The 17,439-nt window shown below is 43.0% G+C and overlaps 1 protein-coding gene across 3 annotated transcripts in view; it reads left to right on the top strand.

The window, feature by feature from the left end:
• The first annotated feature begins 3,547 nt into the window (after positions 1–3,547).
• tub.S (TUB bipartite transcription factor S homeolog) overlaps positions 3,548–17,439 on the top strand; it is a 57,657-nt gene continuing 43,765 nt past the window's right edge. Inside the window, exons 1-2 of one of the 3 annotated variants that reach the window (XM_041591316.1) lie at positions 3,657–3,955; positions 8,062–8,097. In XM_041591316.1, the coding sequence (XP_041447250.1) occupies positions 3,900–3,955; positions 8,062–8,097 (92 nt within the window). In that variant the 5' untranslated portion in view covers positions 3,657–3,899. 3 annotated transcript variants of the gene reach the window in all.

The following is a 17,439-nucleotide window of genomic DNA, read 5'->3' as shown; positions in this document are numbered from 1 at the left end:
TAGACAATATCCCTTTAAATTATCTTTTTTTAGTTGAAGGACAAATCGTCAATCATTTCAGGATAATCTTGATCCCACGATAACGAAAACATGTTTTAAAAATCTTAACTCCTATGGGCACCTTTAGAGTGATGCATTCGGTGTATATATCAGGGATGGGCCAATGGAATGGCAGCAGCTGCCATGGGGGTCCTTAAAAAAAACTAATTTAAAAGGCGGTTTTTACATATTCATTTTATAACATAATAGTTATATTTTACCATCAGTTCATATATTTGTTTGATGAGAAATAATTTATTTAGGAAAATGAAGAATATACTGGGTCATTTCCACATTCCATCGCCCCCCCCCCCCAGGAATCAGAGCTAGAAGGTGGTAGACTGGAGCTGGAAGCTAAAAGTGCCTGATGGGAATGAATTAGTGACACAGCAAAAAGTTATTAAGGCGATGAAAGGGGGGGCAAGTGGGGCCCTGGAGCGATCGGAGAGGTGGTTCTCTAACCAGGAACACAGCTGTTGCCATGGAAACAGAACTTGAGACAATGACGAAATTGGCCCTGCTTGACCATCAATAGCCAAAGGGTCTGAATGACTTGTGAGTCATATGTACGGCTGGCTGATAAATCAGAGGCACAGGAAGAAGCAGTTGCAGAAATCAGTCACCAATGGGCAGAAGGAGCGGCACAGACTTTAGGGAGATCTCCCAGGGCACATATGTAGGAATCAGCTGGCAGGGCGGCTTTGCTATACCATGTATTAGTCTGTGTGGTGCCTGGAAATTCCACCCACGATACTGAGCCCCTTTATTTGTTCAAGTTGGAGCAAATCGGAGCTTTAGAATTGTCACACCAACCTGTAACCAATTGGAGCATCAGAATCATCACAGGACTAGATCAATATTTAGCCAGAACATAAACAGGACTAGACCAACCTATAGCCAATCAGAGCACTCCACGACCTTTATATAAAAATGCCCATATATTGAACTTACATTGGGAATGAACAGCCAGTTTAAGTTACAGAATAACCAATTCCAAGTGATTATGAATAACGGGGGCCAATATGTAGTTTAAGTTCGGCGCACTGCACTTACCCCGCACCCCTTCCCTCCCAGGCCCCCTTGGCTGGAGATACCTGTAACTGATTGAGATAGGAAAGTGGGAGGCGTAAGAAGACTTAAAGGCAGCAGGGCAAACAAAACCACCTTTTCAGTACAGGTTACGATATCCGGAAACCCGTTATCTAGTAAAATCTGAATTAAAGAAATTAAAAGATTATTTCCTTTTTCTGTGTTATAATAAAACAGTAACTTTTTAAAGATAAAATTAATCCTTATTGGAAGCAAAACAAACCTATTGGGTTTATTTCATGTTTACATGGTTTTCTAGTAGTATGGAGATCCAAATAACGGAAAGATCCATTATTCGGAAAACCCAAGGTCCCGAGCATTCTGGATAACAGGTCTCATACCTATATAAATCAACTGGATTTGCTGAGTAACTTGATTCATCTGAGCCACTTCAGTGAGTATAATAAGAGATGGCGGCCAGGGAAGTGTAGGATAGTGTGTATAGTAAGGCAAGCTGATACGATCAGGGGGAGGTGCTATACCTGTTTGCAGGTTTGCATCTCCCCTTACTATACACACAATCCCAGTGTTATAGGCCCTTCCCTGAATGTGTTAGAAATTAGCAGACAGAGTCCCTGGGGTGGGAGATTCACTGCCGCTGAATCCTATGGTGCTACACTCTGTAGCTCTTGTACCTTTGGGGAGGCCACAGCTCTTGGTTGTGACTCCTGAGTCACACTTACACTTATACTTCCAGACATCCTGACACAACTGCACCCAGTAGTCCCATAGGCAGTTGGTGCTGCCATTGTGCAGCCCTCATATCCTTATTTAGATAACCCAGGGCTCACCCTCTGTTGGTGTTGAAATACAACTCCCTGCAGCCTCTGAAAGACGGGCACATGCCGGGAGTGGGTACTAGGGGGTGAATATAATGAAGTAACCCTTTACTACAATGTATCAATGAGAGGAGCGGATTGAAAGGCGGAGGTGCAGGGATTACCTGAGGACAGAGACGCTGTTATGGTAACAATGTAATCAGCTGGACTCACCTGCACTGTTACTGTATCAGTCTCACTAATGGCAGCCCTCCTGCTAAACATTTATACATGATGAAAAACAAACAAGCCCACAGTGTCAGGTCTGGAACCCACAGCCCAATCTATGAATTTCAGTGTGGTCAAGATATTTAATTATGTATTTATTGTTTATTCCACTTCCAACCGCTGCACTCTCCCTCTATGTCTCTTTCTGTGTCACTCTCTCCCTCCTTCTCTATGTGTCTCTTTGTCTCTGAGTCACTATCTATATCTTTCTCTATATTTATCTCTTTGGGCTAAAGTATTAAATTGGTCATAATTTGTTTGGGACAAAAGATCTCTTGGTCTCTTGGACACAAAAGATATAGACAACAACTATAGATTTATAACTTGAACTTAATACGGTTTTATGGTAAACAGAGATTGGGGGTATGCGCCACCATATTTTTTTCTTTTGTACAGATTAAATACATACATGAGAACCCTACATGGGTAGGAGGTGCCATAGTGTTTCCTTTAGACAGTACAGTATGAGGGTATAGCTTATTGTGTGCCCAGAAGATTCCTGTATATTTGTATTTATATATGGGAGGAGGAAGGTGCCATATTGTTTCCCTTAGACAGTACAGTATGATGGTATATCTTATTGTGTGCGCAGAACATTCCTTCTCTGTATATTTGTAAATATACATATGGGAGGAGGAAGGTGCCATATTGTTTGCCTTAGACAGTACAGTATGAGAGCTTTTTTTATTTGGAATTTTGAAAGGAGGAATATGCTGAAGTCCCTGTTCAAGAGGCAGGACTATACCCCTCCTCCAGAAGTAGCACATTGAATAGATCCAACTCCAGCACAATGTAAGAGGGTGGATAGATAGTTACACTGTGTACATTGCATTGGGTTGTGAGTGCAGCAATTAGCTCTGTTTGGGCATATAAGAGGGGTGCAGGTGGCACTTGTGTGTGTATATATACATATATCTATATATACTGTATACATATATATATATATATATATATATATATATATATATATATATATATATAGTGAATAAAGTACCCCCTTTTGTAAAATATAAGGATATTATAAGTTACCGAGGAGTTTCATGACCATATAAAAACACGAGGCCGAAGGCCGAGTGTTTTTATACAGGTCATGGAACTCCGAGGTAACTTATAATATCCTCATATTTTGCAACTGGGGGTACTTTATTTATTATAATACACAAGTTTCAGTGAGTCATGTGACAGAAATGACATCAGAACTCACCGTTTATAACTGATGACATCAGAACTCACCGTTTATAAGGATATAATTTACAAGATATTCATGGCTTTTGTGTATTATATATATATATATGTGTGTGTGTGTGTGTGTGTGTGTATGTATGTGTGTGTGGATACCCAGAGCATTCCATTATTTGTGCATCTCAGAAGGAACAGGTTTCAAAGGGACCCAGGGATGAGCCTATTGGGTGCAGGGGAGAGTGAATTAATAAGAAGGAAGGAGCTGATTCCCATATTCAGCAGCAGCCGCTGCCACTCACACGCACAGCTGTCACCTCTCTCTGCACATCAAGCCTTGCAGGAGCTATACAGTGGCAAGAGGAAACCCCCTCCTCTCACAGGCTGAATGGTACATTCTTTAGATTGGGAGCCCCCCAAGAAAAGCAGCTGAGCCTTTCCTAGGGATCGCACTAACTGATCAGGTGGTGCCAGTCTCCTAATTTGATCCACTGGAGCCCAGGCAAGAGGATCTGCAGCAGCTGGGGTTCTACCATCACATGCAGGATGGAGGGGGTCAGCACCAACAGAACAATGTCCTACAGCCGGTGGAGTTACGACAGGTACAGTGCCATTTACAACCCCCCCAGCTATGTTATAGTTAAAGAAGACAGCTCCTCTGTGTCTACTGAACTACAACTCCCAGCATACGCTGCTAATAAGGAACCCTGGGAATGGTAGCCCTGTAGGGGGATGTGCAGTGATAGTTCAGCCCAGAAACTGGGTTTTTTATTTCTATATAATGAAAAGGATGACAGTGTTTTTGTTTTTAATTGAAATGGGTGTTTTTACCATCATATCTGCAGGGTTTTGCCCTCCTTATATCTGCCAAGGGTGCCCAATACTGACCAGTGTCTATATAGCTGATCAATGATATATATATATATATATTCTATAGAGAGAGAGAGAGAATAAAATGAGATCCATTAGGGTGCAGACTTCCCATTGGAGTTTCAGGCTCAGACCCCCTAGAAATTCCCACCGAGAGGAAATGGTTAAGAGCTTTTGGGGGACGCAACAGGTTTTTTTTGGCAGGGGTGGGGGATTAATATTTTTGCCATGAGCTTGAAATGATTGGTTATGAGGGATGCTTATATAATACTTGTTAGCTGTGTATCACCCATATGCCTGGGGTGCTGTGGCATCCTGGTACCCAGTGTTGGCAATTCTTTGAATAATGGGTATCCATACAAGGTGAGGGGATATATCTGGGGCTTCAGCGGTCTGCTGTTGCTGTATATCTTCTTCTCAGGGCCTGCATAAGGAACATTCAGATCTGCATGTGATGGCCTGTGACAGCTCACTAGCTGAGGATCATGGGATTTGTAGTCCTATGACAGAAGTCCTATTGATATCCATGTTGCAAGCAAATCAGTTTCAGTCACAGTGGAGTATGGATGATTTACATAACTACACTAATCGTTCAACACATTGCACCCAGAGCTTCTCATCGAGCAGAGGTGTAACTGTCTGTGTCCTGTCCAATCCCAGCAATTCCAGAACGTGATTTCTCTCAGCCAATCAGCTGCTGCCATTTAGGAGCAACTGAGCAGATGGTGATGGGAACAATTTTGTGTATTCAGTAAAGGCCACGAGCTCATGTACAATAATGATCTGATAAGTGTCTCTCCCTACTATACTGCTATCACAGTACACTCCTTCCAGAGACTATTATCCACTGTTACTATAACACCTCTCTCCCTACTATACCTGCTATTTCACAGTCACACTCTTCCCAGAGACTTTATCCACTGTTACTATAGACACCATCTCTTCCTACTATACCTGCTATTCCACAGCCACACTCCCTTCCCAGAGACTATTATCCCACTGTTACTATAGCACCATTCTCCCTACTATACCTGCTATAGCACAGTCACACTCCCTTCCAGAGACTATTATCCCACTGCTTACTAGGCATTTCTCTCCTACTAACTGCTATCCCACAGCCACATCACATTATTGGGACTAACAGGAGGAATTTTATAGCAATACTTTGTTCTATCTTATCCTATATATTGTAATGGTGAATCTGTGAGACCAAGTCAATCCTGTGTCCAGAGTCCGGCTGTTACTTTTCTCTATTCTGTTTACATGGAAGTCATAAGGAGGTGGATATTTGCTTTACTAGGGGGTAATGTTTCCAGCAAACTGTTCTCATGTTTACCTTAAAGACTAGCAGGCCAGGGATTACTAACAGAATTCCATATGAACCTGCTTGCAGCGAAGCAAATCTCTTGCAGAAGAATTTCACTGTTATAATACTTTCACTCAGGTGCCAGCAGACTATTACATCGACAAGTGTTTCGTTCGTGTATAAATCGAATAGTTTTAAATAACACCAATCATCTCATTATCTGTGTAGCCAGCCACAACTCTTGAAATACGGACTGGGCTGCACTCCCTAGTAACTGATATCAAGAATGCTGCCCTGCCAGAGCTTAAAACTTATGGCACAATTCAGCAGGACATTCTCCCCCCCCCCCCCCCCCCCCCCCCCCCCCCCCCCCCCCCCCCCCCCCCCCCCCCCCCCCCCCCCCCCCCCCCCCCCCCCCCCCCCCCCCCCCCCCCCCCCCCCCCCCCCCCCCCCCCCCCCCCCCCCCCCCCCCCCCCCCCCCCCCCCCCCCCCCCCCCCCCCCCCCCCCCCCCCCCCCCCCCCCCCCCCCCCCCCCCCCCCCCCCCCCCCCCCCCCCCCCCCCCCCCCCCCCCCCCCCCCCCCCCCCCCCACAGTCACATTCCTTCTCAGAGACTATTATCCCACTGTTACTATAGGCACCATTCTCCTACTATACTGCTATCCCACAGCACACTCCCTTCCAGAGACTATTATCCCACTGTTACATAGGCACCATCTCTCCCTACTATACCTGCTATCCCACAGTCACATTTCCTTCTCAGAGACTATTATCTCACTGTTACTATAGGCACAATCTCTCCCTACTATACCTGCTATCCGACAGTCACAGTCCCTTCCCAGAGACTATTATCCCACTGTTACTATAGGCACCATCTCTCCCTACTATACCTGCCATCCCACAGTCACACTCCCTTCCCAGAGACTATTATCCCACTGTTACTATAGGCACCATCTCTCCCTACTATACCTGCTATGCCACAGCCACACTCCCATTCCAGAGACTATTATCCCACTGTTACTATAGGCACCATCTCTCCCTACTATACCTGCTATAGCACAGTCACACTCCCTTCCCAGAGACTATTATCCACTGTTACTATAGACACCATCTCTCCCTACTATACCTGCTATCCCACAGTCACACTCCATTCCCAGAGACTATTATCCACTGTTACTATAGGCACCATCTCTCACTACTATACCTGCTATCCCACAGTCACACTCCCTTCCCAGATACTATTATCCCACTGTTACTACAGGCACCATCTCTCCCTACTATATCTGCTATCCCACAGTCACACTCCCTTCCCAGAGACTATTATCCACTGTTACTATAGACACCATCTCTCCCTACTATACCTGCTATTTCACAGTCACACTCCCTTCCCAGAGACTATTATCCCACTGTTACTATAGACACCATCTCTTCCTACTATACCTGCTATTCCACAGCCACACTCCCTTCCCAGAGACTATTATCCCACTGTTACTATAGGCACCATCTCTCCCTACTATACCTGCTATAGCACAGTCACACTCCCTTCCCAGAGACTATTATCCCACTGCTACTAGGCACTTTCTCTCCCTACTATACCTGCTATCCCACAGCCACACTCCACATTATCTGGGCTAACAGGAGGAATATAGTCAAGTACTTTGTTCTCTTACTCCTATATCAGTGTAATGGTGAATCTGGTGAGACCAGTCAATCCTGTGTTCAGAGTCCGGCTGTTACTTTTCTCTATTACTGTTGTTGACATGGAAGGTGATAATGGAGGTGGAAATTTTGCTTATACCTAGGAGGGATAGATGTTTCCCAGCAAATCTGGTTCTTGTTTATTAAAGACAGAGGCGCAGGGATCACAACAGAATATACATGAGAGACTCTGCTCTGGCAGCGAAAGAGAATCTCTTGCTGAAAGAATTCACTGCTTATAATACTTACACTCAGGGTGCCAGGCAGACATATAGTACATCAAAGTGGTTAGTTTCAGGTAAAATGAATAGTTGAAAAATAACACCAATAATAATTATTGTGTAGCCAGCCCCACCCACTGCTTGAAATACGGACTCGCTGCCCCTCCCCCCTGTAACCTGATGTCAGAATGTTCTTGCCCTGCCCCCCTTAAAACTATGGCACAATTCAGCAGGAACAGCCCCCTAAGTTTGCTCATAGCCTGAATATAGAGATACCATAGAACTATGGCAGCATGGGTATCCCCCTGTACTAAGCACAATTCAGCAAGAACAGTCCTCTAAGTTTGTTCATATCCTGTACAGAGAGATCCCATAAAACTATGGTAGTATTGGTATTCCTATGTAGTAAGCACAATTCAGCAGGAACAGCTGAAGTTTGCTCAGTCATAGCCTGCCCATTCATTTCAAGTTCTTCTTCATAGTGACACATTCAACAGGGTTAATCCCTTGCTTTGTTGCCTAGCTATCAGTGAATTCATTCAATCATCTTTAAGAAACATTTTTTGCCAGTTGTTTGTATCTGATCCAGTTACTGACTATTATTTCTTTCAATAGGAAATCCACAAGCGTCCCGGATCCCGCACTAACCAGGTAGCAGAACCATTTCATTCACCCTTAGTGATTCCTTTGTCTTGCTGTGTGATGTAGAATTAGACAGTGTCGGTCGTAGATGCAATGTATCTGTGTCTATTTCTATAGAAATGTTCTTATTCATGGACTGATTTAGAAAAGTCACATTGCAGCGCTAAAAACTTTGTTAAACATCACTTGATTAGCAGCCAACATTTTGGTCTTGATCAAAGAATATTCTTAAAGGAATGGTTCACCTTTAAGTTAGCTTTTAGTATATTATAGACAGGGCCGGAACTAGGGGTAGGCAGAGTAGGCACGTGCTTAGGGCGCAAAGCTGAGGGGGCGCCAGGCATGTACCTGCTCTGTCGCCTACCCCGTGTCCAGTCCCGTTTCTACTCGACTGGCGCTGGCGTAAATGCGCTTCTGCGCATGCGCGCGCACATTTTGCGCATGCGCACTATAGCGCACTTTCGCGCACTGGAGCGCATGCGCAGTCGAGCGCGCGCAGAGCCGGCCCCTTGGCCCGCCAGGCTGCCTAGGGCGTCTGGCCGGGTTGGCCCGGCTCTGATTATAGAATTCTAAGCAACTTTTCAATTAGTGTTCATTTATTCTTTATAGTTTTTTTTAATTATTTGCCCTTTTCTTCTGAACCTTTTCAGCTTTCAAATATGGGTCACTGACCCCATGAAAAAAAGAAATGCTCTGTAAGGCTACACATTTATTGTTTTTGCAGCTTTGTATTACTTATCTTTCTATTTAGGCCCTGTTCTACCAGATTGCTGAAACTGCAAACTGCAGAGCTGCTGAAAAAAAGCTAAATATCTCAAAAACCACAAATAATAAAAAATAAAAAACAATTGCAAATTGTCTCTGAATATCACTCACTACATCATACTAAAGCTTAACTCAGATGATTTATTTTTAGGACAAACCCTTCTGCTAAAGTAGCTAAATTTAAAATCCAATGTCTGACATGGAAAGTGACTTTTTAAAGGGGTTGTTTACCTTTAAATTAACTGTTAGTATGATGTAGAGAGTGATATTCGGAGACAATTTGCAATTGCTTTTTATTTTTTATTATTTGTGGGTTTTTTTGGAGACAAAATGCAATTGGTTTTAATTTTTTATTTAGCTTTTTATTCAGCAGCTCTCCAGTTTGCAGCTTCAGCAGCCTCATTACTAGGGTCCACATTCCCCTAGCAACCATGTAGTGATTTAAATGAGAGACTGGAATATCAATAGGAGAGGCATGAATAGTGTCAGAACTATAAAAAAGAAGACCAATTAAAAAGTTGGTTAAAAAAAAAGTGCAGTTTAAGTACCATCCTAGCTTTCAGTAGACCCAAAGTATCCTGTGACATGCATTTCTGTGGGAAAATACACACTCCATATTCATAACCATTACTCAAAGCAACAATTAGTGCCTTGTTTCAGTATACATATGTCTATCAGGGTATTCCTGTCTCTTAATTCAGTTAAATGAGAATAGTCTGGGAAAGGTTCTGCGCAATTGCATAAGAAGCAGTTCGTTAAGTGATTGAGTTGTGAGTAAAATTGTTTTATGGTGCACTTCCTCTTTAATTTAGAGGGCCACTTGAAAATTGGCCTTGTATTGTACCCCCATATTGTAGGGAGATATGAGTATGATGAGCACCCAACGCTTCCTCGAAATCCAGGGATTATGGGTAATATCCCACCTTACCCCACCCAACGCTTCCCTCACAGAGATGGATTATGGGTAAAGACTGAGGGTTCAAAACAATTTTCCTATTCATTTTGTAAAGGGAAACTCAGCCCAGTAGAGACCCGACTGAGCCGGTGCCAGTTTATATCACATGCTGCCCTCGGGCGCCAGGGAATCTGCTACATTTTTTAAAGAGAATAAATTGAATTCGATGATTTGTTAATCTGTTGTATGTGACAGTGAGCTGTAGGCCCAAGGTACTGGTTAGATGATAAATTTCATCCAAATTCATGCTTATCAATGATCAGGGGCGCTCCACCAATGCCGCTCCTGGTAACTATGAATCGAATTTCTGCTTTTCAACCCGGATATTTGGCTCTTCAATTAGGCAATTGCACTCTCTGCACTAGCGAAGTGGACCGCCCTGGACCCCTCGAGTGCGCCATGGAAGGTCGGCTCAGGCAGCAAAATGACCAGGATCGTCCCTGTCAATGATTTAAAATTTTCAATAAATAGACTTAAATGGTGTCAAAAATCAAGAACATATTAGTTGTTATGGCCATACTTTTTATTTAGACAGTGCAGTATGAGGGTATATGTACCCATGCTTACAGTTACATACATGTTATAATATTTTTCTAGGGCAGTACAGGATTGGTATTTCTTTTATTTAGCAAAGTGACAGGTACATGTATGATTTACTCCAGTAGATAGTTACTGTGTGATTGTGTTAAGCTTCTGAGCTTTGCAGTTTAATTATCCCAATGCACGAGTGTATCATGGCAATGCTCTCTCCGTTCCCTTTGTAGCTGAAAGGTGATGTGCCACTGATGGGTTCAGTGTGGCAGGATTATGATAATGTATTCAATAGGCTTTTTATTTTCTCTCAGAGAATCTGCGAGCTCATGGTCAGCTCTTGTGCTCTTTCCTGTATAAGGAGAGGAGCCTGGAACTGGTTGCATTTCAGTTTGCGAATCAATTGCAGTTATTAATGCCAATGTTTCTCTATGTCCTGTTCAGGCTCCAGAAAACACAACTGAATGGGGCACTTGCAGTTCAATAAGAAATAGCAAGGTTAAGTGGCAAGAGTATATCGAAGTCCAAGCAGGGTGGTCAGCAGGAGCAGAAACAACAAGGAGATGTAATGGCTGGAGAAATAATCAGAAGCATGGTTTATGGACTCTTATCTTTCCACCCATATTGCTATTAAAATAGATTGCGAAAGGTGTATGGGGATGTATGCTTCCCAAGGGAAATGACAGGCCTTGTGTAAAGACGAGAGAAGGAGGAGGACGATGCTGTTCTTTACTGTATTGCAATGAGTCACTTGTTCTGATAACTGAATCTTTCTGTACCACATGGGGTAATTGTTATGCTGCTCGAGTAATCATCTCACTTATATCCACGAGCTGCGTCTTGTCAGCAAAAGCTTCAACCCCCCCTGATTAAAGCAATATATTTCAATATATATTTAAAATACAGAGTTATACCACGCTGTCATCATTTTCATTTTTTATTTGTTTACTTTATGCTAATTTGAGTATTTGTTGAAAGCCCTAAAGCAGATAATTTGAATAAAACTGTACAGGCAGCTGATACACAAAGACAAAATAGTTTAAAAAGCAAAATGCAATATAACTTTCATTAACGGAGAAGCAGCCAATCTATTTCTCTGCAGGGCTGGTTTCAGGTTTGAACCCCTAAGCATGAGGACCCTTTGGGGTTAATTGTAGTTAAAATCACATGTTATTATCTTTGCACCCCTTATAGCAAGCTGCTGTGTGCATGGCTGTCTGGTGAATGGAGATAAATCTAATTTGACTGATCCACTTAGGCTTTTTCTATAGCCGTAACGGCAGAGGAATGTCTCTTGCAACCTAGGGTGGACATATGGTTATGTAACAGGATTATTGAAATCACAGTGATATTAATTATACCCCAGCACAGATTGCCATGGATTGATTTTATTGCACATGGGGAAACATCTGTCTTGGGGCTAGATATTTAACTATCACATAAAAATTATTATTGGCAGTTGAAGCCTCTCCACTTGGATCCTCTAAAAGCAGGGTATTTCACTTAAATACATTAGAAATGGTAATACAATACACACTTTCCACCCAAGATCTGATACTGTCAAAGTCCTTACCAATATAGGTGAAATTAAACTTTATTGTTCTTGTTGGCAGATGGTAAAGCGATTATGTTTTTATTTGAATTTGTACATTTTCTGTTCTGTTTTCTACCACCTATTCCTCTGAGCGCAGAGCCCAAATAGGCTAAGCAGGTTCATTTGGTTATAAGGAAGTTGCTAGTACAGAAGTGAGCTAGTTTTGTTCTATACAGGCACACATCATATTTTAGTGTACCATTTGCACTTTGGAAAAGGGATTTTCTGCCATCAGTTGGGCTCAATGGACTGAGTTACATACCCATTCTGACTGTGCCACAGATAGAACTGTGTTGTATTTATTCATTTGATTTGGGCTCTCCCCTGGCAGAAAATGCCCCCACAATACACTGTGGTTGCAATTTATTGAGCTTAATGTACACACTTTCATTTTTAGGACACACCAGATTGTTCTGTTATTTTTCAACAGGGTTTATAAAAGAGAACACAGCAGGACCTTGTAAATAGGAAACACCAATTAATGTAATTAATGTGGTAGATGTACTCCATCCTTTGTACTGTTCCATGGATTGTAATGAGTCTCATATTCAAATTATGTTTGCTCATTTTACCAAGGATTATATATGTATGTATCAGAGAGTAAAGGAGAGGAGATAAGAAGAATAGAAGGGGAAAGAAGAGGGAGGATGGGGGAGAGTAAGGCAAAACATTTGGGGGAGAATAGAAAAGGAAAGGGGATGAGAGACAGAAGGAGAGAGGGGAAGGGAAAGGGGGTTAGGGAGTAGAGAGACAAATGGGGAAGATAAATATAGAAGGGGAGAGAAGAGGGAGGATGGGGGAGAGTAAGGCCAAAGAGTTTGGGAGAAAAGCAAAGGAGAAGGGATGAGAGACAAAAGGAGAGAAGGGAAAGGGAGTTAGGGAGTAGAGAGACAAATGGGGAGGAGAAATATAGAATGGGAGAAAAGAGGGAGGGTGGGGGAGAGTAAGGTCAAACAGTTGGGGGAGAAAATGAAAGGAGAGGGGATAAGAGACAAAGGGAGAGAGGGGAAGGGAAAGGGGGTTAGGGAGTAGAGAGACAAATGAGGAAGATAAATATAGAAGGGGAGATAAGAGGGAGGGTGGGGGAGAGTAAGGCCAAATAGTTGGGGAAGAAAATGAATGGAGAGGTGATAAGAGACAAAATGAGAGAGGGGAAGGGAAAGGGGGTTAGGGAGTAGAGAGACAAATGGGGAAGATAAATATAGAAGGGGAGAGAAGAGGGAGGATGGGGGGGAGTAAGGCCAAACAGTTAAGGGAGAAAAGGAAAGGAGAGGGGATAAGAGACAGAAGGAGAGAGGGGAAGGGAAAGGGGTTAGGGAGTAGAGAGACAAATGGGGAGGAAAATATAGAAGGGGAGATAAGAGGGAGGGTGGGGGAGAGTAAGGCCAAACAGTTGGGGAGAAAAGCAAAGGAGAGGGGATGAGAGACTAAAGGAGAGAAGGGAAAGTGAGTTAGGGAGTAGAGAGACAAATGGAGAGGACAAATATAGAAGGGGAGAGAAGAGGGAGGATGGGGGAAAGTAAGGCCAAACAGTTGGGGGAGAAAAGGAAAGGAGAGGGTAGGAGAGACAGAAGAAGAGAGAAGAAGGAAAAGGGGGTTAGGGAGAGGAGTAATATAAAAGGGGAGAGAAGACGGAGGATTGGGGGAGTAAAAGCACTTCTTTAAAGAGCAAGTGAATAACGCCCTCTTGTGAGTAGGCAATGCAATAATAAATAAATGGAGGGCTGAGGGGGCAGATTATACTTCTAACATCAAATTGTTTTAACAAAAAATAATAATTGACCACTTTGATGTTTGAATTGTTTGTGGGGACACAAGATCCTTTACACCAAAGCTTATGGTAATTTAGTTGGCCTCCAATCTCTATAAACAGGCAGTAACTTTATTAGTGCTGCGTCTTTACTGCAAAGAAGAAACACAAATAGGCAAGTTGTATATCCAAAATATAGTAATGAATGCTGAAATAGCCATTTATCAGTATAATAACAGAAGTGAATGAGCTGCAAAGCCAGGAGATGTGTTACTCACAGGTTGGGCATTATTATCTCTTGAAAATATATGTAAATGGCATCAGCAGCCATAATCCTATTCGCTATGACTACACCACTCAGGCACCAGATGGCGCTCAAGAAATTTGGGGTGATCCAGGGGATTATTGGATGAATTCCCCTCACGTATCATATCTTGATATCTTTCATTCTTTCAGCCCCTGGCATGTGACATTCACTAAAAGTTTTACCCCATTTTGTGTGAAATCAGCTGTTAACCCCAGTGTCTTTTAAATGTAAAAAAATAAATAAAGGTGAAATGTCTTTTTATTAGGGATGCACCAAATCCAGGATCCTTCTGCCTGGCCAAACCGAATCTGAATCCTAATTTGCATATGCAAAACTCATGCGTTTTCCCTCCCCAACCCTAATTTGCATATGCAAATTAGGGTTGGGGAGGGAAAACGCATGAGTTTTTGTCTCAAAACAAGGAAGTAAAAAATGTTTTCCCCTTCCCATCTCTTATTTGCATATGCAAATTAGTATTCAGATTCTGTTCGGTATTCGGGGCAAATCTTTTTTGAAGGATTCGGGGGTTCAGCCAAATCCAAAATAGTGGATTCAGTGCATCCCTACTTTTTATGCTTTTAACCTGCCCTGCAATTTGTTGCTAAGGAAACATGGCAGAATTAGAGATTATTACTATATTGCCGGTGTTCTCCCACTCTCATATGATGAGCATCAATATAGTGGCAAATGCCAGGGAAATTTAAACAGCAAAGAAATAGTGAGAGTATGGACAAATGGGGCACACACCTCACATACTTCATTACTCTATCTTGTCCTACTGTCTCCATCTTGTCCTACTGTCTCCTTCTTGCCCTACTATCTTCATCTTGCCCTACTGTCCTCATCTTACCCTACTGTCTCCTTTTTGTCCTACTGCCTCCACCTTGTCCTACTGTCTGTATCTTGTCTTGTTGTCTTATCCTACTGTCTCCATGTTGTATTACTGTCTCCATCTTGTCCTACTATCTCCATCTCGTCCTACTGTCTCCATCTTGTCCTACGGTCTCCATCTCGTCCTACTGTCTCTACCTTGTCTTACTGTCTCCATCTTGTCATACTTTCTCCATCTTGCCCTACTGTCTCCATCTTGCCCTACTATCTTCATCTTGCCCTACTGTCCTCGTCTTACCCTACTGTCTCCTTTTTGTCCTACTGCCTCCACCTTGCCCTACTGTCTGTATCTTGTATTGTTGTCTTATTTTACTGTCTCCATGTTGTTTTACTGTCTCCATCTTGTCCTACCATCTCCATCTTGTCCTATTGTCTCCATCTTGTCCTACGGTCTCCATCTCGTCCTACTGTCTCTATCTTGTCTTACTGTCTCCATCTTGCCTTACTTTCTCCATCTTGTCCTACTGTCTCCATCTTGCCCTGCTGTCTGAATCTGGCCCTACTGTATACTTCTTGTTCTACTACCTCCACCTTGTCCTACTGTCTCCATTTTGTCTTGTTGTCCTCATCTTGATCTACTGTCTCTATCTTGCTCTACTATCTCCATATTGCCCTAATGTTTCCATCATGTCCTACTGTCTCCATCTTGCCATACTATCTTCATCTTGCCCTACTATCCTCATATTGCCCTACTGTCTTCATCTTGCCCTATTATCTCCATCTTTCCCTACTGTCTCAATTTTGTCCCGCTGTCTCCATCTTGCCCTACTATCTCCATCTTGCCATACTGTCTCCATTTTGCCCTACTGTCTCCATATTGTCCTACTGTTTCCATCTTGCCTTACTGTCTTTATCTTGCCCTACTTACTCCTTCTTGTCCTACTGTCTCCCTCCTGTCCTACTGTCCTTATCTTGTCGAACGGTCTCCATCTTGTCCTACTGTCCTCATCTTGTCCTACTATCTCCATCTTGCAGTACTGTCCTCACCTTGCCTTTCTGTCTCCATCTTGTCTTGCTCTCGTCATCTTGCCCTACTGTCTCCATCTTGCCCTACTGTCTCCATCTTGTCCTACTGTCTCCATCTTGTCCTACTGTCTCCATCTTGCCCTACTGTCTCCATCTTTCCCTACTGTTTCCAACTTGACCTACCCTCTTCATCATGCCCTGCTGTCTCCTTCTTGCCCAACTGTATACTTCTTGTTCTACTACCTCCACCTTTTCCTACTGTCTCCATTTTGTCTTGTTGTCTTCATCTTGCCCTACTGTCTCCATCTTGCCCTACTATCTCCATCTTTCCCTACTGTCTCAATTTTGTCCCACTGTCTCCATCTTGCCCTACTAACTCCTACTGTTGGTCCGAGGACATCCCCCCACCCATGAGAGCTCTTGTCCTTGTTGTGGGTTTTGTTGCCAAAACAAAATATATTTCAGGAGGCTCAGTTAAGAAATATCCATTTTTAAATCTTTATATCCTGGGACTGAAGTATATGTATACAGTAGTTCACATTTGGAGGTAGAAACAAAATTAAAGAAATACACTTGCAGTTTGTATAACAGCACCACGGAAAGACTGGCGCAAGGAAAATTACACTGAAAATTAGTTTTTCCTTTTCTACTTTAAACATCAACTTTCTCTTTCCCCTGAGTGGGTCACAGCTGCACATGGAATGGTTGGGGAAGCTCCCCTGTTGTGTTCAGATGGAATTAGAATATGTTTAGAGGGATTGTTTTTTTTCTAAAAATATCCATTTCTAAGCATCTTTGTTTTATTTTTACATTCTTCCTATTAGTGCCAAGTGGTTACTTCTTATTTCAAATAATCTGTTATACAGATAGCTAGAATCTCAGCAGCCATAAAGCAGGACAGGACTGCTGCTTCCAATGGGTATTAGATAGAATCTGTGCAACCACTGGGACAGAATGCTCTGTTACACCCAGTTTCTTAGTGGCATAAGTAGATGTTGAATTTGCTCATTAATTAGGACCTCATGGAGCCCCTTTACCTCTTGGGTCTGCTTCTGCAGTTACGCCCCCGGTGTTCCTCAATAAAACAGCAAATGCAACTTCATTGTTATTCGGCAGCATCCAAGGCAGCGATACCTCCGCCTCGGCTTCTTCTCTATAATTTATGACTGTCAGTTTCATGATTGGGAACTGGCAGCTTTTGTGCCGATGCACTGCATCACGCACAGTCAGGGGCGTAACCTACAGAGAAAGCAGACCATGCAGCTGCAAGGGGGCCCAGGAGGTACAGGGGCCCCATGAGGCCCTAAGTAACATGCCATTTCAATATATATTGGTAAAACCGAGAACCTCTGGATATTTAGGGGGGCACTAAAATTAATTAGCTGGCTTTTTTATAGCAGCAGGAGCAGGGCAGTTGTGTTTCTTAATGCATCATTTGAGGCCATTGGAGAGTTATGGACATGGAATATCATCCTGTTACTATAGAAACCGCTACTGGAGGGATGAGACAAGTTAGAACTCTGCCACCACCTAGTGGCGCCTCAATCTTATGGCAGGGGTTCCTTCCTTGCAGACTGGCAGAGTAATGTGTT

This window comes from Xenopus laevis, chromosome 4S, assembly GCF_017654675.1.
Source record: "Xenopus laevis strain J_2021 chromosome 4S, Xenopus_laevis_v10.1, whole genome shotgun sequence".
Taxonomy (NCBI): Eukaryota; Metazoa; Chordata; class Amphibia; order Anura; family Pipidae; genus Xenopus; species Xenopus laevis.
The sequence above is the reverse complement of the archived record's forward strand: the minus strand, read 5'-3'. Positions and strand labels throughout refer to the sequence as shown.